Below are 20,082 nucleotides of genomic sequence, written 5' to 3'. Positions count from 1 at the left end.
AGGTCTTCGGTACACTTATTCCTTGTAAATGGAGGAATAAGTGCACCGAAGACGTCGAGACGATCCGAGGCAAATGTGCACTTTTATCTCACTTTTTAGGCGTACCAAAAAAAGTGTGATAGTCCAATTTGGGATGTAGTCTGCAATACGTCGTTTTCAAAATTTGTTACTGAATAGGAGGCAATCAGTGAAGTACTAGATTGAAAGTAATGAGCTGGATTTTTGTATGGTGAGATGTTCAATTCTCCATTTTTGCAATGAATTGGGGCAAACAGCGTGGGTTATATGATTTCTAGGCTAATTTGATGCTGTTTGAGCAAAAGTTTGAGTAACTGTGTTGTTGAAGTTGCATGAAATAAATAATACAACAACAAAGTTACCCAAACTTTTGCTCAAACAGCATCAAATTAGCCAAGAAATCATATAACCCACGCTGTTTGCACCAATTTATTGCAAAAATGGAGAATTGAACATCTCACCATACAAAAATCCAGCTCACTACTTTCAATCTAGTACTTCACTGATTGCCTCCTATTGGGTTCTTTAGGGGTATCCAGATTATTGCATAATCGGAATCTCCGTCCAAAAATTAGTCGAAAACCAAAATTTCATCATTTTTGGTGATCTAGAACTATTTTTAAAATGCGTTTAAAGTTTGTATGGAGAAAATTTTTTGGTCGGGGTGAAATGTCACTTTATCGATTGAACTGTCATTCTATCCACGGAAATTAAAACTGTTTTGTTTATTTAACCATCAAAACAAAGGAATTGGAACGCAATAAAATCATCTAATACTCAGAAAAATGAGCTCTTTCGATTAGGCTAAAGAAAATGGCAATATTTAATTCACTAAACAACCCAATTGAAGGTCAATTTCTCCGTTTCTGCACTGAAATGGATCAAAAAGCCTGGGTACAGTCCGGATTCGCTGGTTGGGTCACGACTGCGCCCCGATTAGCGAATCGTGTTCGTTCGTTGGGGCAACTGACAACAAACTGATCAAAATGTTCTAGACACACGCAAGTGACGAGAAATACGTCACGAAACACTCACATACTTGCGCAATCGTTCAGGAGCTGTGATGTGACGGCGGTCAGACGTCAAAGTCGTTTTGACATTGACAGTGCTTTTTAGTAGGGTTTTCCCCAACTTGTGAACATTCAACCATCAATACAGCCCATCTAACGAGCTTTCAATGAACGAATCGTCACTGTAATAGTGAAATATGCGGCCGCCTATTTATGGAGTTGGGCGGCCTCATGTTTAGAATTTAGCACCCTCATTCTTGTTTTCGATCGAATCCACCTTCGAACGTAAATCGTCCGCATTCCCGTTTACGCCAACAAAATCGGCTTACGGATTCGAACGAACCAAATAAATCGTAAACAAGAATGAGGGTGTAGAACTGGTTTAATGAAGAAAAGATGCTGACTTTTTTTTGCGTGTCGATCGCCCTTCAGAAACAGCAACAGATGCAATAGGCCACTGCATGAATTTATCTCCTTCTCTTTCACTCTTACATAAATTTTGTAAACAACAAGGCCAAGAAACGTCAAAATCCCATACAAAATCAAAACAGTGAAGTGCCCTATATGAAATTCCATCTGGCTACCCCTTGGCAGATGCGTCGATACACTGAACCAAAACATCATCATGTTATCGACTGATTTGTAACACCCCTGCTTGCGAAAATGAAGCATCCTGAAAGCGAATGACGAGCGGCTGCGAATGATGTGGTTTCGGAATTGCCAATGAACATCATCCACTCAGCGGATGATTGCTGATAAGCCTGGAACACATAGCGTCCGTTCCGTCGAGGTTTGCGTTTTTTTGACAGTTTTCCCATGGAAAATGTGTCAAACTACTGTCACCCACACGCAAACGTATGCATTGTGTGGGGCACTATACGACTTTTGACTGAATCATCACACAACTGGGGACTTACTATTTCGACATCGGAAAATCAGCCAGATATCGCATGGTAAGTAATTTAGTTGCGCCCCTCACCGAAAAGCATTCGTAGTGTAAATGTTCGCCTGGATGGTGGCTTGGGTGGTGATTCCACGTTGGTTGAATGAAGAAACGCCATCTTTGATTTCATTACATTTCAGAGTTAGTTGGAGCAGCGCGAAATTCATTGGATTAAATTTTCGGTTAGATTGCTTGTGTTCAATACGGGTAATTATGTAATTTTCTATCAAATTCTTTACTTACAGAATTAGCAATGGCAAAAGTCATAAATCTGCCGTCAAATGCGATTGCGACAGAGTATGCATTGGAGCAGAAGTTTGGCGCTTGAAGGAACCTGCTTTATCATGGCGGAACATAAGGACCGAGGTAATCGACACCAGCAGGGAGTAAAAATGTCGCAGCAGCACCGAAAATGCCAACCAGCAGCGGTATGCGCATCAATTATATAAGTGGCCGGCACGGGGGCACTTTAGATTTTTTCTCTGTGTGAACATTTCAAGCGCATCCGAAGCAGAAAATCTAGTGTGTGTACATATTTATTTGAATAAAATTTATCGGGAGGAAGTTGGTTTAGAGTATTGCATTGGTGTACTTCATTTTAAGTTATATTTCAAAAAATCCCATGTAAATTAATAAGTTCTACTGCAGATATATTTCAGGCATTCAAAAATCGTATTCCGACTTATTTGCTTTTTATAATATGATCTCTCGTATCTTATAAGACTTTCAGTTGTATTCCGTTTGAAAGCTTTCACCAAAATTGAATGATAAGCATACGTCTGATTGTCATCCAGCATTGATTCAGACCGTATGTTCATCATCCGATTTTCAACTGACTTTCGTTAAGGGGCGCGAGCGTATCACATTTCAGACGATTCGAGGAGGATGTTTGGGTTCAGTGTAGGCGTCGATGCATAAAAATTATGAAAAATGCATCTCCTAGCTGTCAAACGATCTGTCACTGGGCGCTCGATCCGCTTTCCCATCCATCCGCAGTGTTTCGGGGTCGCGTCTGCTGGTAGCATCAATGGAGAATGGGAAAAAATAGCAAGAAAATGGTGAAAACAGAAAGTTGTGTGCTGTGTCACACCAGCAAATCGAAATGGTTTTTGGACATCTTCTGCGAGGAAAGCCAATCGATGGAAATGGCCCGGATCATTGCGAAACATCTGTGGTTCGACGTAGGTTTTGGATTTTCTCTGCGCTCGATGGATGATGGTTTTATTTTTCGACTCTTTTTCCATTGTCTTTCCCCACCAGCTAAAGCCATCCGCCCAGTGTTATGTTTGTGCCGAGTGCTGGAAAAATGTTCACGATTTTCATCTGTTTTACTGCAAGCTCGAGAAAATCCACTTTGAAACCAACGAACCGGATTCGAAAACGGTGGACATATGCGTTCAGCCTGGTAAGTGGAAATAGCAGATGCGCTTCTCTATTATTTTGCAAAATCGGACATTACACACGATTTGATGGAATTATTGACCCACTTGTGGGTTCCGATAGCCCGATGTATCTATATCAATGTAATATGATGCAAACAATATCAATAATTGTTAGCAAATGAGTACATTCTGGCGGTAAAAAGTATATCGAATTATTTACTGTTTTTCAGATTTTGAATTTCATCCGATTGATGAAGTTAAGGTCGAACCGCCAGATGATTATGATGAATCCGTTTTTGATAAATCGGACACCGCTAAAAAATCAGCCGAACCACCTGAACAAATCGAAGACAATAATGAACCATCAACGTCCAGCGCGATTCGACCGAAACGAAGCGCTTCCACTCCAATCACGAAACTCAAAACTGAAGAGTCTGGATCGGAACCGGACCACTTCGATGCGGATGATTTCACGGCAAATGATGACTTTGAATGCGACGATGATGACGACGTGGATTATGTACAAGAAATAAAAGAGACCAAACCGAAGGAGATTATCGTGGAGCCACCTAAAACAGGGAAACGACGCGGAAGACCCCCGAAAAATGCTTCCCTCAAGAAGGAACCCGGCTCTGATGGAGAGGATTTGGATAAAACGGCTGAATCTTCCAGAGTGTCAGAGAAAAAATCACATAAAAAGCGAGGCCGCAAGCGCCTCGTCAAGGATTCCAGTGACGAGAGTTCGGATTCGGACAGTGGTTCCGATGCCGAAGTTACGGATAGGCGCAAGCTGGGAGGACGACGTCCCCGAGATGAACGCCTGTTTAGATATATCGAGGAATTTGTTTGCTATTTGTGTCCGGAGCGGGTTGAGTTCGATCGGTTCCACCATGCCAACATGCACTACAAGGAGCTGCACGGTGAACCGGCATATTTGAAGTGTTCCAAGTGTGATAAGAAGTGCTTCACACCGGGTGGATTTATCAACCACATGGAAACCCACGACGATCCGGACAAGAACAAGTAAGTTACTTATATCATTTCATTTTATTTAGAACATCTTCAAATTAATAACTCGACTTGGTCAGTCCACCTTGGCCGCTGTACTCCACGTCGTCTTGAACCATCCGGGAGGTGCTGACGGATTGGAAAGGGTTAACTGTGTATGTTTTTAGGGTGTATCCTTAGGCAGGAAAGGTCTGGGAATGAATTTGCGGAGGGGGATTTGCCAAGATTAGAAGGGAATTACAGTACGAGAGGGACTCGATCTCTTGAAGATATCGGTTAACCAGAAGGGCGCTGAATGTCATTGCAGGAATGTGCAGACTAATTCCGCCATTTTTCTTGCTGCGTGCAAGTTGCTGCATTGGAACGGTCGTTGGAACTCCACGGAAAAGGTATCGTCGTATTGTAGAAGTCACTTTTGCAACATGAGCTGCTGTAGTAGCCAGGTGGGATGCCATGCCAAGTATTACATTTTGGACGACAGTAGTGTGTTCAGCAGAGTAACCTTTTGGAGAAGAGTCAAACTACGCTGCGAATTACAGCCAAGTCTGCCACGAAAAGTTTTCAACCATTGTATCACAATCGTTCAATATCATCTCCACAATGCAGTTAACGAAGGCGATACCGAGAATCCTAATCGCGTTATCTGTGCGGAGCCACGGCACAGTGAGGGGATCAGTAACACTTATGTGGTCGGCGGAGTACCGGGTGCCTTATTCGATTTCAAATCTCGCCTTGTGAATTAGGATTATTTTTGACCCCAGCCGAACACTACGTCAGCGATCTGCTCCCAACGTGATGTATTGGGAAAGTTAACTGGTTATTGCGATTTGGTCCTCCGTTTTCGAAGTAGTGCACAACAAGCGCGCATGATAACTGTAACCTTGTAGCTCAGGGATTAGGGGATCAACAGGGTCGTATATAGAGGATGGCTTGAACTTTCATGTCTCCACTGTTCTAAAGGTAGTCTATCACCAGTAACATTGAACATTTGAAACACATATGAACACTATAGAAAATCTGAGACCGATCAACAACATTCACAAACGCTCTATATCAGAGGCGCGGCCACGTCCAATTACGTGGGTAGGATAAATGTATGGGATCATACATATTTTTATGGCAATTCTAGAGCATTTTTAACATGTCAAACTTTAGTGTGAAAAATTTCTGGTGGAATCCTTGGAGCAATTTTCTTGCAATATCTTATTATTTACTGTTGATAAAGCATCTCCCAGAAAAATCTTTGATTCCTTGTAGCAGCTTATTTTGGTGTCCTAAAAGAAAATATGTGGGAAGAATTTGCGATCTACATGGACCAATTTTTTGAGAAATGTCTAGAGTAACTATTGGAGAAATCGTTCAGAAATGTTCGATTATTGAAAAAAATCCTTCGTTCACAGAACCTCTGAAACTTTTTTATAATTTTTAGGTTAAACTATTTACAGAATTTCTCATTAAATCCAAGCCAAATTTCGTGTCTACTTCTTGATTTCTTTATAAACAGTATTTCCAAGTTTTTGAAGTTATTCCAATAGAATCACTAATGTTGCGATACAAATGCGTAACTCTGAATTCGGCTAAGTGGGAACAAACTTTTGAACTGGACTGCGATACAAATGAACGAATAAGAAGAAAAGAAAACAGATTAGACATAAATCAGCAAGTTAGATAGTGAAGTGTGGAGGAAGTGAATTCTAGAAATTATATCCTAAAAATATTGTAAGTTCGTGCTTTGTTACCTATAAATTGGCATTAGAATAACTTTTAACTATCACAGCAGACACTATCAGATCCGGCGAAGCCGAAGCCCATCGACGTCTGCCGAGTTGAAAGTAAGGGCAGCGATAAAGGTCCACTGAAAATCTGTATGGAATTTAATATAAAGTGCTTGAAAACGAAATTAATAAAACCTATATTTTTAGCTTTGGCTTATCGACAAAAAGAGATTTTTAGATCTGCTGAAAGAAGTTCAGCTTTGGACTCTGCACCTTTCCCTTCGACAACACTAAAGAATTTTTCAATTTTGACAAGCTGAAACCAAAGACATGGAAGTTCAGTGTGAAAAATGCAAGTCAGCAGCTCTTCCATCCGACTGCATAACGTGTACAAACTGTCAGAACCGTTTCCATCAGCAGTGTGCGAAGGTTGGCAATTCGACACCTCGCCAGAATTGGGAATGTGATGATTGTACGTCATCATCATCAGTTCCTCGAGTTCTGCAGAAGATACAACAACTACAACGAGAGCTGGCTCTAGAGAGAAAGGCCATTGACAATCGTTTGGATATTCTACAAAAGCATGTCGACGTATTGAAAGCACAAATCGAAACTATACCACCACTTATTGAACGAAGTGGATCTGCGGTAGTGTGTGACGTTGACAAAATCTCCGATGACGAAATAAGCAATGACGACAGCGGTACTATTTCGGAATCAGGGTTGCAGAAAATGTTTGCACGTCAAGTAATCCCTTCAGATCTACCAACATTCTCAGGAAATCCCGAAGACTGGCCCATCTTTATTAGCTCGTATAAAAATTCAACGAAGGCATGTGGGTTCACGGACGTAGAGAACCTTATTCGATTGCAGCGATGTCTTCGAGGATCTGCTCGTCAGGCCGTACATAGTAAGCTACTACTTCCTAACTGTGTAAATCAAGTGAACGATACTCTTGAGTTACTCTATGGCAGACCGGAGTCATTGATTTCCTCTCTCATTTCGCAAATACACGAAACGCCAGCACCGAGAGATGACGATTTAAATTCGTTGATTGTATACGGTTTAGCCGTCCAGAATTTATCCGATCATATGATCGCGGCTGGATTGAGATCTCATCTAAACAATCCCTGTCTACTACAGGAGATGGTAAACAAACTCCCAACGCATCTGAAGCTGAAATGGGCTGCCCACAAAGGATACAACGGATACAACGATATTACTATCGCCACTTTCAGTGGCTTTATGTCTGAGTTGGTAACAGACAGCAGCGAGTCAAGTAATGTCTACTATCACTATGATGAGCCCAAACAATCACCAAGATGAGCAAAGAGACGATAGTAGTGAGGAGGTTGAATCCAATCAATCGTTGCCTATCAGTCGTAGGGAAAAACGTAAACGGTGTTATGTGTGCGGTGAATGCAACCATCGGGTTGCAAATTGCGCAAAAATCTCGTCAATGCATGTAAGGGAACGCTGGGATCTCATCAATGAGCTCAAGATTTGCCCTTGTTGTTTGAATCGACACTTGCCGTGGCCGCGTAGAACCATTAAAAATTGCGACATTAACGGGTGCCAGATGAAGCATCACCCATTGTTCCATTCTACGAATGGTACGCTATCAACAAGTGGATGCACTGTTGACATTGGTGCTAGCGAGCGTACTTTGCTGAAATATGTTCCAATTAGATTGCACGGGAAGACTAAGAGTATTGAAACGATCGCGTTCATCGACGAAGGATCATCGTGTACTATGTTAGAAGTGGGCTCGCAGAAGAACTTAAGATCGATGGAGATGCAGGTACCTTGAGTCTCAGGTGGATTTATGGCTCGGTGAAGACCGTCATGACCAGATCCGCAACAGTAGGAATCTCCGACGTACGTAGGTGCAGGTAGTAATAATCAATAGGAGGCAATCAGTGAAGTACTAGATTGAAAGTAGTGAGCTGAATTTTAGTATGGTGAGATGATCAATTCTCCATTTCTGTAATGAAATGGAGCAAACAGCGTGGGTTATATGATTTCATGTCCAATTTTATGCTGTTTGAGCAAAAGTTTGGGTAACTGTGTTGTTGAAGTTGCAAGAAATAAATAATACAACATCTCAGTTACCCAAACTTTTGCTCAAATAGCATCAAATTAGTCAAGAAATCATATCACCCACGCTGTTTGCTCATTGCAGAAATGAAGAATTGATCATCTCACCATACTAAAATCCAGCTCACTACTTTCAATCTAGTACTTCATTGATTGCCTCCTATTAGAGTTGAAAGAGGTGCATACAGTTAGTCATCTCGATCTGCCGATGCAGCAGGTCAATGTATCACTTTTGAGCCATGATCATCTAAGAGATTTGCGGTTTATTCCATATGATCATGCAAAGCCAAGGTTGTTGATAGGGTTGTCTAATGCACACTTAGTAGCACCATCTGAAATACGTGTAGGAAAGTTTAATGAAGCTATTGCTTTCAAATGCGTTTTAGGCTGATGCGTTTATGGAAATACTAGAAGGCATTGATCGCAGAGATTTGGTAAAACAGTCATTGAAATGATTGTGTTACGGGGGGAGAATGTTGCGATACAAATGCGTAACTCTGAATTCGGCTAAGTGGGAACAAGAACAAACTTTTGAACTAGACTGCGATACAAATGAACGAATAAGAAGAAAAGAAAACAGATTAGACAGAAATCAGCAAGTTAGATAGTGAAGTGTGGAGGAAGTGAATTCTAGAAATTATGTGTTAAAAATATTGTAAGTTCGTGCTTTGTTACCTATAAAGTGGCATTAGAATAACTTTTAACCTTTTAACTATCACAGCAGACACTATCAGATCCTGCGTCTGCCGAGTTGAAAGTAAGGGCAGCGATAAAGGTCCACTGAAAAATTGTATGGAATTTAATATAAAGTACTTGAAAACGAAATTAATAAAACCTATATTTTTAGCTTTAGCTTATCGACAAAAAAAAGACTTTTAGATCTGCTGAAAGAAGTTCAGCTTTGGACTCTGCACCCTTTCCTTCGGCAACAACTAAAAAAATCCAGGCGGGAAATATATGAAAAAATGGTGAAAATCGTGGAAGGGTTTGTAGGTACAAGAAAGCCAAAAAAAAAACTTCTTAATTCTTATATAATACCTATTCCTACATGGATGCTATTTCTTCATGTGCTTCATTGAGAAGTTCACTGCGGTATTCCTGGACAAATATTTCATGGAATTTCTATGCAAAATATCACCGTTATTGAACGGAATCCAAAGAATTATTAAGTTTTTTTTAGTCGATTTTTTTCTTTAGAAGATTGTTTGATACAAAAGTTTTCTCCAAGTTATCGATTGTAGAGGAAAATATTTCATTCTATTGATATTTTTTTCCTTGAAAAATCATGGGTAGGACAATACATGGACTGTCCTACCCACTCCTCGTGCCACTGCTCTATATAAATATGCTAACTGGAATTAGACCAGATGATCAGACCAGCGAGGGATGGTAGCTCCTTATGAGTTCGGAATCATTCAAAAAGGGTCAAAAATGATAAAATCGCTAGAAACAGGGCTGTGTCCTTAATAAAGTGGCTACTCTGATACCTATATTTAACTTTTACATTGCGTTTACTTAGCTATAAAAGAAAAAAAAATAATAAAAATGGCGCTCATTGGGTTTTGTGTTGAAAATATTAATATCATTTTCGAAGAGACCGGTTTAGCTAATGGATTGAGACTATTCACTATATTTCAGATAGAAATATTAGTTCTGTTCAATGAAGTAGATTGTACATTGTTGAAGTTGCTGCATCCTGCATCCTGTTGCTGCATCTTACCTATTCGTCAACAAATGGGTAAGAGCAGGATGCAGCAACTTCAAAAATGTTCAGCCTACTTCATTGGAAAGGCCTATTATTTTCGTCACTTTTCATAGATTTTATTCAGAAATCAACGAATCAACTATCTAAGGCCAGTAGTACACAGGGTCAAATATTTGACAAGGAAAGAACTCAAGAAACAACATCAGTTTGACACTAATTAAAATTCGATCGAGTCAAACAAGATGTTTGAGCATTGGTTTCTTTTTGGACAAATATTTGACCCTGTGTACTAGCAGCTTAAGTTAATTTATTTGACAATTATTTTCTTATTTTACAGATGCAAAATTTGTGGTAAAGTTACAGATCAGATGATCACTCTTAAGAAGCACATGCGCGCCCACCGGATAGAAATGGAGAAGACATTGCCGTACGCGTGTGAACTTTGTCCCCGGAAGTTTGAAACCGAAAAGGCCAGAAACAAACACGAACGGCTGCACGGGCGCAAGAAGATTGTGGTCCGGAGGGAAAAGGGCCGCGACGAAGAACTGTTGGCGTTCTATAAGAGGGTCTGGTGTGACATCTGCGAGACGGAGAACAACGAAACTCGCGAGTTTGAGAACTTTTCGGATCTGAAGTGCCACATAATAGCGGATCATAACAAGACACCATACTTAAAGTGTCCCATTTGCTTCAAGAAAAACGTCTGCAGGCAGCAACTCATTGTGCACATAGATGTCCACGAAAACCCGGATCGATACAGGTAAAAGGGGCATCGTAAAGTATTGGAAGTCGTGGGATCTGATATGCAACTTCTTCGACAGGTGCGACATATGCGGTGAGGTAAATCAATTCCTTGAAAGGCACAAGGCAAAAGTTCACGGTAATCGGGAACCGGAAAGCGACGAGAAGAACTACGGCTGCGAACATTGTGGAAAAATGTTCCGCTGTGAAACGAACCTAAAGAATCACATTGACCGGGTCCATGGTCTGAAGGATGTTATGTGCGACATTTGTAATAAACCGTAGGTGTTTTTTTTTCATAGACGCATTTTGTACACAGTATCTCAACCCATAGAATAACTTATATGTTTAATTGTGTACCATCAGGGTACCAGATTCCGCTCATCTAAGGCCAGTTTTGCAGAAAAACATCATCTGTTAAATGATTGGTAAGCCAATTTGTAATGTTTTTGCATTTTAAGTTAGTTCAATCTAAGTACAATTAGATACAAAACAAGACTTATGTAAAACTTTTCATAAAAGTATGATTTTATTACAATTTGTGTGAGATCAAAGTGGTCCTCCCTGGCCAAGTTCGCAGGGGTTGACGGTATTAAAGTGAAGGAGTTTCATTTTGATTATTGTAATGTAGTGTTCTTTAGTGAAACATATCACCTTTTTAACGCTTTAATACGCCTCCAACGGTTCATCACGAACCGGCTGCTGCAGATGGAGTATGGCTGATCATATTCTTCAGACATGCTCGATAAACATGGAGGATCCGCCAGGGCTCATTAGAGTCTATTCCCAAGCAATAGTTCCAAGTCGGTTGGTTTTGAGAAGGTTTTGATGATCGTTACAAATCCTAATAAAAGCATTATAGGATTTGTGGCAGGTTTTGGAACCTATTACAGCCAGCTGACTTCAAAATGTTGTTTGGGCTCTATTTCCCACGTTTCTCGGTTGATTTTGATCAGTAATTTATTGATGTCATAGTCGCTTTTTCGAATGTTTATAATATTAGTTGGTCATATTTTCTTTAAATAAAGCAATTAAAATCGACCGAAGAACTAATAGTGGGAAGGAGATTTGCAGCACTTAATTGTGCTGATAGATTCGAAGCTAACGTGCGAACACTTAAACGCATTGTTGACGTCAATGCGTTCGACGTGACATTTTGGACAAAAACTGACTGATTTTATTAACTGAACAACGTTACTTGTGTATGACTAGGTTGACATTTCTAGGCTACACTTGAGAAAATGACATGGTTTATCTAGGTAGGACCGATAGGACAATTGAACGAATTTGAATATTTTTCATAGTATTTGTAGTGGGATGAATACATAATAGACAAGCAATCTTCATTATTTTAAAATTTTATTGCAATCAACTGACTAATTTGGCGTATGTTTATCTCTTAGATGGTATTATGACAACAGAGAAATATCAGAAGTTCAGTTACATGTTTCTGTGGGTTTTGGACCGATGACAATGTAAGGACACAAAAGATGAACACAGAGAAATAGGAAACGATTAGCGAAATCAAGAAAACAATTTGACACAGGATCGACTATATCTTAACATACGGGGTTCGACTGATTCGATGAAATAAAAAACAAACATACGACAACTGACTTAACTAGGAGGAAAACATATTGAACCTTACCACAAAACCAAACAAGAAGACAAATACAAACCGTGTGACCATTACACTACATAGGCAATTCCTGACTGACTGACCAATTGAAAACTTTCCAATCTTCTACCGTAACTTTCTGAGACAGTTTGCAACAGTGTCTTAATGAATTCCATTTTCTGCGTACGTCTGGCAAACTGCTTCTAAAAGATTACGTACTCTTTTCGTATCTTCAGGTCTAATGTAGAGGTTTCAACTCTATTCAGAGCGCAGCTAGAAACCTAGCAAAAAAATTATATTTTTTTTTCCGCGCGAGATAATGGCGGACGCGATCGATTATGCTGCGATGCTCACCACTTACAGACACAGGAACAACACAATACTAAACACTAAACACCCGCGTATCTATTGTTTTTGCTCCCGCGCGAGACAGTGGCGAACGCGATCGATAATGCTGCGATACTCATCGAATACAGGAGCAATGCATGCACAGCATCGAATAACACAATACTCTTGATTAGCTTTTCAACGCGATCCGTCATACAAAACACATAGTGAAAAAGGCAATAATGGGAAACTTTTATTAAAACTATTTTTGTTCAACGCAGGCCAAAACAGTGTCGACTTGGGCCACGATATGCCTACGTACTTCTGTGTGTTGAAACAAAAATAGAGGCTCATAGAAGCAAACGTTGGGAAAGGGTGCGGTGTAGAACATCAGCACAGTGTGCTACCGCCGTAATCACTATAAAAAAAAAAAAAAAAAAAAAAATTGTGTGAGATCAAAGTGGTCCTAATTCCGCTCACGGACAAATGTATGCCATCTTTTAAATAGACTTTTGCGGAAAAGTAAATTATTTTTGCAACTCTATGTTTTTACAATTATTTTTTCCTGTTCAGCGGAAGTGTATAATACACTGTGTACTAAAATCGTCAGTTTTTACAATTTTCACGTATTTTTTTTGCGTGAGCGGTTATTGTAACACATAAAATTTCCTACAGGTCCAATAGCCGCTCAAAAAATTCTACTGTTTTGTTTTTAAAATTTATGTTATTTGGTAAATATTGCATAAAATGGCTTTGCTCTCATTTAATTTATATTGTCCAAGAATATCAGCGACGAAAAGGGGGTATTTATGCGTGAAAACTTGATTTTTGCAACAGTGAGCGGCTATTGGGTCATGAGCGGCTACTGGTACACTGACGGTACATTTTCTTTACTTAAATTTACAATACATTCCCTAAATGGCATTTTCTTCAAAAATGGTCAGTGCGCTGTGTTATTTATAAATTGAATTAATTATTTTCAGATTCAGCAAAAAGGCCCTCGGCGCTCACAAACGGTCGGCGCACACGGACGAGCAATTCATGTGCGAACAGTGCCCGAAAATGTTCAAAACTCGTAGTGGGCTGGAGTCGCACAAGGGTGAACACGACGCCGATCTGCGCAAGCCGGTCAAGTGCGAACTGTGCGGCAAGGAGATGCGCCGTGGGGCGAGCTTGGCCAAACACATGAAGGTGATCCACACGATCGGAGATCCGGTGAACTGCAACATGTGCGGCAAGCAGTTCCGCACGAAGTTCCATATGATGCGTCACCGGGCCAACACGTGCGCGGCCACGATCAATTCCAGGCCGTTCAAGTGCGAGATTTGCGGAAAGGGATTCTCCATGCGGCTCACCATGAACGAACACATGACGACCCACACGAGGACCAGCTTGTACCAGTGTGCTTTCTGCTTCAAGACGTTTGGCTACATTTCCAATCTGTACAAGCATCGTAAGAAGGCTCATCCCGAGGAATGGCAAGAGGTGCAAGCGAGGCCAGATCAGGGTATAGCCACTTTTATTGAGATGAGAAATTGAGGGGATCAAGGTAAGGAAAAAACAGTTAAATATTGTGGAAATGTTTGACTGTTTTCAATATCGCCTGTAATATTTCTCTACTCACAATGCATGATAATTTTAATTCTTTTAAATTATAAAAAAATAATAAATATAATATTCTACCGACATTATCCGTTTTGTGAACATCAGTTAATTATTTATTGATGACAACTATTTGTCTATGCAACTCGCTAAATATCATGAGACCCACTTTTCTATACTGATTCATAATGCAACTGAGATGGGTTTCATAACATTTTTATGCAATTCAGTATCATAATTTCAATTTTATACAACTCATTTGAGTATCATAATGGCCAACTTTTCCACACTAGTTCATTATGGAACTGAAATGAGTTGCATTATGAAAAATAGTTGTATAATGTTCATAATGCAACTCATTTGAGTTGCATTATGGACATCATGCAACCCAAATGAGTTGTATAATGAAAAAATCATTGCATAAAATTTTGTATGCTACTCGTTGCAAAACTCGATTTTTTTCAGCACTCTTCGAATTTATCCAACTCGGCAAGCCTCGTTGGATAAATGTACGACTCGAGCTGAAAAAATCAACTTTTTGCAACTCGTTACATAAATAACTATTTTAATTTGACATCCAAAAGTCAAACTTGCGGGCGAGATCATATTGCGATCAAAAGGAATTCACACGACTTGCAGAATAAGGGTACGGCCAGAGTGAATGCGTCACGCGATGCAACACGAATTTCTTATTGTTGATGGCCCGTTTACATATTTGCTAATTCAGCGCGACAATTCATTTTCGAGCAGTATTGGCGCCAATTTAGCGCAATGTAAACACTTTTTAGCTGACAATAAAATTAGCATGACAAAATCAGAAGCTTCTGAATTCGGTGCTAAAACTAGTGGACAATAATGAGGAATTAGATTGTCCGACACAATTAGTATCATGTAAACGGTCTGCTAGACGAATTGTCAGCTAATTATGCCTTCACGCCAATTTTATTGGCAGATAGAAAAGTGTTTACATTACGATAGTTTGGTACCAACACAGTCGGACAATTTTTTGTCCCAGATTTAGCAGCTAAATTCTAAGCGGCAATGTAAACGATACTAGCGTGGAATAAATTGTCCGACAGAATATTGTCACTCATTATTATCACATATGTAAACGGGCCATGAAGTAAGAAACAAATCGAGACTGATTTTTCATTTGGGTCTAACTGGAATTTTTGAGTTCTGTTTATCGATCCTCTCTTTGTGTTATCACAGAATGTGTATTGAGTTTTCCAAAGATTTTTTTGGTTGAAATGCGAAGAAGAAACAGAAAGAATAATGATTTCCTTGAACCGACATTTTCGAACCCTCTAAGCGAATATCCTCTTCGAATGAGTGTAATCAGTTTCGTACCTTTTAATTCCGCCCTAATTGCTTATCATTTGACAGATACGCGTATTTCGACTACCACTTGTAGTCTTCCTCAGTGTCAGTTATCCACTATGTGTCAGTGGATAACTGACACTGAGGAAGATTACAAGTAGTAGTCGAAATACGCGTATCTGTCAAAGGATAAGCAATTGGGTACTGCTTTGCTTTGATTTTGTATGGGATTTTGAAGTTTCTTGGCCTTGTTGTTTACACAATTTCTGTAAGAGTGAAAGAGAATGACAGAATTTCATGCAGTGCTCTGCACGAAACTCTCTCCCTCTCTTTTGCTCTTATTGAGATTTTGTAAACAACAAGGCCAGTGCAGTGCCGTGAGTTACGCGTAAGGGTGCCGTTATAGTTACGCGTGAGAGTGGGAGTGCGCGTGTGCGAAGCCGCAAAGAAGAATATCAAAAATAGCAAATTCACGAAAATCCTATGGACGCGCACTTTCACTCTCACTTTGAAGCGGCACTATGTCATCGCCGTAAGAGTGGGAGTGCGTGTGTGCGAAGCCGCACACGAAAATCCTTTGGACGCACACTCTCACTCACTTTGAAGCGGCACTATGGCAGCGCCGTTACGTTCGAAAGTGGATTCGATCGAAAACAAGAATCAGGGTGTATATACCCAACAAGGAATAAAAATAAGCAAGAAACATGCATGCTTTAATCCTTCGAAGCCGGATTGTTTTGTCACTGCTGTCGCAACCTCGCTAATGCCGAATACGTTTTTTATGCTCCGCCGTCTTTAAAGGGGTTAAATGCTTTGGTACAGAACTTATAAAACATCTTTATTCAACAATGATCATAAAACATAAAATAAGTTTGTAGACGATCACCCCTTCATTGAAGTATCCTCTTCGCTGTTGGCATGCTTCGAAACCGCGCCCTTGTCCGATTCTATGCTGGTAACACCTCGGAGGCTCTCCCCGTCGGTCGAATCCGAAATATCGTCCAAATCGTCATCCACTTCGCCGATGTAAAAAAGTGTAGCCCGCGGGATGACTCGTTCCTTGATGTAGTAGCCGATCTCGAAGTCCGTTTCCAAGAACTGCACACTCAGAATGGGATCCGTCATGAACAGAGGTTTTGGGTTGAAGAAGTTGAAGAAGCTGTTGGTCACCATCTCAACTTTTTGGCCGTCTTTGTCCTCGACAGCCAGCTTGGTCAGATTGGCCCCCTCTTTCCAGTTTATCTCCTGACCGATGGTGTCGTGGATTTCAAAACCGTTGAACGCAAACGGCTTCTCCGAGCTTGGGCAGCATTTCATAAGATATTTCTTCTCCAGAATGCGATCGTTGAAATAATCGTTGGGCTCGAATTCGAACTGAAGCACAAAGGATGGCTGAGGATCGTTTTTGACCTGGACCCTGACGTCGATCAGCCGCTTCAGAGCATCCTCGTCCGCCTCCCGAATCATCGCTTGCAGAACGGGTGTCATCTTGAACACAGTCAACCAAAACTCCGGCAAACCTTGGGCCTGATCTGCTGCGTCATCCGACGGTTCCGGAATACCTTCCAGTTTCGGAATATACGTACCGTTGACGATCTGCCGGCGCTTTTCGTACATCTCTTCGTAGTGCTTCTGAAAATCAACCTCGAGCATGTGCACCTTCTGGTGGAACTCGGCTTCCTTTTCCAACAGGTCCAGCTGAATCTTTTTCAACGTTTCAATCTTGATCCGGATGTTCGGCGGCATGGCTGTAATTTTCTTCATTTGCTTGATTCGTAGGTCCAGGTTCGAGATTTGCCGGATCAAGGATTCTTCCTCTTCGGAACGTAGGACGGGAGCATTCGTTTCAGTCGTTGCTTCCATGGTGGCGTTTGACTTTGAAATGATGAAAATTTTCGCAACTTTGCTTGCACTGGTTGCTGAGATGCATTTTCTGTGGTTACTTGATCATACCATGCTGGCGACATGGCATGATGTTTTAGGTGCTTAAATATGGTGCTCACGTGGTCCGTTATACCTCATAGCCACGCAGTGGCTTAATTCCCTCAACAGGGGAGGAAAAAAAAGCCACGCTCATAGCGATAGAGTAAAGCACGTAGTTTTTGAGGTGAGGGGACGGCGGTGGAGGTTTTTGCCAATGTCAAACATAAATTTTCATATTCTTGAATGAACAAAAAAGTCTTTAGGTGGTTCTGAGATGACCAAAGTGGTCTGCATGATTTTGGAATGGCCACTAATGCCGTTTTTCTTTTTTAACCTGGGTTGGAACTGGATTGGCGGAAAATGTGTAAACAAACAACGTCAGACAAACTTTAGTACAAGCGAAACCGAAATCGGGTTGGGGTTGAAACTGTGATCTGATCCAGTTCCAACCCAGGTTGGAACTGGATAATAAAGAAAAACGGCATAAGTAGAATCTCTTCATGGATTTCACAACTTCTAAGAAATGCTCACGGAACCATTTAATTAGTTATGTACACTTATTTTGCATTTTTCCTAAAAAATATATAATGAATTATACCTTATATTGCATCCGCCTCAGGTGTACTGGAACCAAGTACCGTGCTAATGTACTGTGCAGCGTCGAAGTCTTCCGCAGCGCTAAAATCTTCCACAACGTCCTCGCCGCAGTTGACGATGCTGTCACTCATCGCTATCGATAGATAATCGGAAGAATGGGATTTTCGTACATGCGCTTCGATGTGCGACTTTGCGCCGTGCACATTTAAACCGACCGGACACGTTTCCGAGTCTTGCTCTTCGTTTGTATTTGTTTGAATACTGAGCATTGCATCCGACTGGTCCCGGTCCAGATCAAATCGTTTGACACCCTCACGGTTCTTTTCTTCCCATGCCTCCCGATGGGACCGCCTCTCGTGGTTCGTGGCGAGATCTTTGCTAGTGTACTCATTCGGGCAGAAACGGCACTTTACCAGCACCATCCAGTGCACCTTGTTAACGTGACCCTAGAATAGTTAACATTTGTGTTACTAGTTGAAATAGTCGCATATATAGAGCTATAATACTGATTATGTCATACTACATTTGCATTTAATCCAAATGTCTGTTCTTGAACATTCTCTTTCAAATGGTTTCTCTGTAACTCTATAGCATCATCGATTTTTGAAATCGAGATAAACAGAACTAGATGAGAATAGTGCAGCAATATATTTAAGAATATAGTTGCCGTTGTAATCAAGGCAGCCATTAACCAAGCAACCGAGAACACCGTCGGGAACGTGGAACGGAGTCAATGGCTATGCTGCAGCATGGACACGGCAGAACGTGAAACGTTACAAAAGAAAGCGTAAGCAGTAGATCCGCCTCTTTCGGGAGAAGAAACGCCGCCTGGAAGAAGCGGGATTGAGGAAAGGTTGTCAAGAAACACGAGCCTTATTTCATCCTAAAAAGAGTTCGTGCAGTAAGCCTAAATGCGCAGGGGCCCTTGGCGGACCAAACGTGTTATATCGAAAGGAGGAAGCAGCACTTCGACAAAAATACCTGAATGGTGCAGCAGGGATCGCATAAACTGAGGATCAAAGCAACGAACGAAATGACTACGTCAACACGGCGGCTGGGAAGTCAGCTGGTAAGGATGGTATTGCAGTTCAACTCATCAAGACGGGTATGAAAATGTTGGCCATTTGTCTACACCGGCTGATTGTCAGGATTTGGGAAACCGAACAGCTACCGAAGTAGTAGTAGGAAGGAATAATTTGCCCTATCTACAAGGAAGGCTAACTTGTCGAGTGTGAGAATTCCCGAGCGATCACCATTCTGAATGCCTTCCACAATATGTGCAGATCATCTTCCGTCAGCTTTTACCTATTATAACGAATAAATGTGGTTTACCTTTATCAAGTGTGAATCACATGACGACACTTCAACGTCTCCGCAGGTTGTCGCCCGATGGGCTTCGAGTCCAAATCTGCCAATCAGTTTGCCGCATTTGTCGCACACGGTTTGTTCTTTGCTTTCGTCCTCCGTGATAAGTTGACTCATTTGGTTGCGATGGCGTTCGTGCGATTCCAAGTGTCGGCTCATGTTCTGCTTTCGGAAGCTGCAGATTAAAAAAAAAAACGAGTTAAATTTGGTTCTACCCTCTAAATAGGGTGACTTTGGGTATTTTGGGGAAAGCTTGGGGAACTTTTTAGATTAACTTTGAGTTCAACAAGTTTGATAAAACACCTCATGATGAAGAGAACAAAGCTAAGCTGCTGAAAATAGAACAATTTTACCTATCACGTTTTCTTTTAATTCAAGCAGCATAAGATTATTTTTTTTAATATTATGGAATAGCGTTCTTGATTATACACCTATACCTAATAGGTTTACCTACTAGACTTCTAATGCTATACATAATTCATGTCATCTGCAAAACAGACAAATTGGCTTCGTTGACGGCCGCTCGACAACAGACCAAATCTTCACCGTGCGGAAAATCCTTCAAAAATGCCGCGAATACTAGGTCCCACCGCACAACCTGTTCATCGATTTCAAGGCAGCGTACGACAGTATCGACCGCAGAGAGCTACACACTCAAAACAGATTCGCGGGCTCGGCAAAATCGCGCACAGCCGTCTGCTCAGCAAAATC

The 20,082-nt window shown here is 41.0% G+C and overlaps 3 protein-coding genes across 5 annotated transcripts in view; 1 reads left to right on the top strand and 2 right to left on the bottom strand.

Annotated features, from left to right (window-relative positions):
• Positions 1 to 2,931: 2,931 nt before the first annotated feature.
• On the top strand, positions 2,932 to 14,255 carry LOC109427214 (zinc finger protein 665). Its single transcript, XM_029863124.2, has 6 exons — positions 2,932 to 3,152; positions 3,232 to 3,376; positions 3,584 to 4,376; positions 10,216 to 10,638; positions 10,700 to 10,900; positions 13,548 to 14,255. The coding sequence occupies exons 1-6, from the start codon at positions 3,006 to 3,008 to the stop codon at positions 14,101 to 14,103; spliced, it is 2,265 nt and encodes a 754-aa protein (XP_029718984.1). The 5' UTR covers positions 2,932 to 3,005; the 3' UTR covers positions 14,104 to 14,255.
• A 2,040-nt stretch (positions 14,256 to 16,295) lies between these two features.
• Positions 16,296 to 17,643, bottom strand: LOC109427211 (nucleosome assembly protein 1-like 1). Its single transcript, XM_019702717.3, has one exon. The coding sequence runs from the start codon at positions 17,347 to 17,349 to the stop codon at positions 16,369 to 16,371; it is 981 nt and encodes a 326-aa protein (XP_019558262.2). The 5' UTR covers positions 17,350 to 17,643; the 3' UTR covers positions 16,296 to 16,368.
• A 290-nt stretch (positions 17,644 to 17,933) lies between these two features.
• LOC115254075 (uncharacterized) overlaps positions 17,934 to 20,082 on the bottom strand; it is a 47,137-nt gene continuing 44,988 nt past the window's right edge. For all 3 annotated transcript variants that reach the window (XM_062857198.1, XM_062857197.1, XM_062857199.1), the window contains 2 exons: positions 19,339 to 19,546; positions 17,934 to 18,452 (listed from right to left, as the gene is read on the bottom strand). In XM_062857198.1, the coding sequence (XP_062713182.1) occupies positions 18,009 to 18,452; positions 19,339 to 19,546 (652 nt within the window). In that variant the 3' untranslated portion in view covers positions 17,934 to 18,008. The remainder of the gene's footprint in view (positions 18,453 to 19,338; positions 19,547 to 20,082) is intronic.

Source organism: Aedes albopictus, chromosome 3 (assembly GCF_035046485.1).
Source record: "Aedes albopictus strain Foshan chromosome 3, AalbF5, whole genome shotgun sequence".
Classification (NCBI taxonomy): domain Eukaryota; kingdom Metazoa; phylum Arthropoda; class Insecta; order Diptera; family Culicidae; genus Aedes; species Aedes albopictus.
Note: the sequence above shows the minus strand (reverse complement) of the source record. Positions and strands in the feature narration are given on the sequence as shown.

Coding starts and splice junctions, on each gene's coding strand:
- LOC109427211 (XM_019702717.3), bottom strand. CDS start 17,349: ATGGAAGCAACGACTGAAACGAATGCTCCCGTCCTACGTTCCGAAGAG.
- LOC109427214 (XM_029863124.2), top strand. CDS start 3,006: ATGGGAAAAAATAGCAAGAAAATGGTGAAAACAGAAAGTTGTGTGCTG. Junction 3,153..3,231: donor CGAAACATCTGTGGTTCGAC/GTAGGTTTTGGA, acceptor TTTCCCCACCAG/CTAAAGCCATCCGCCCAGTG. Junction 10,639..10,699: donor GAAAACCCGGATCGATACAG/GTAAAAGGGGCA, acceptor CTTCTTCGACAG/GTGCGACATATGCGGTGAGG.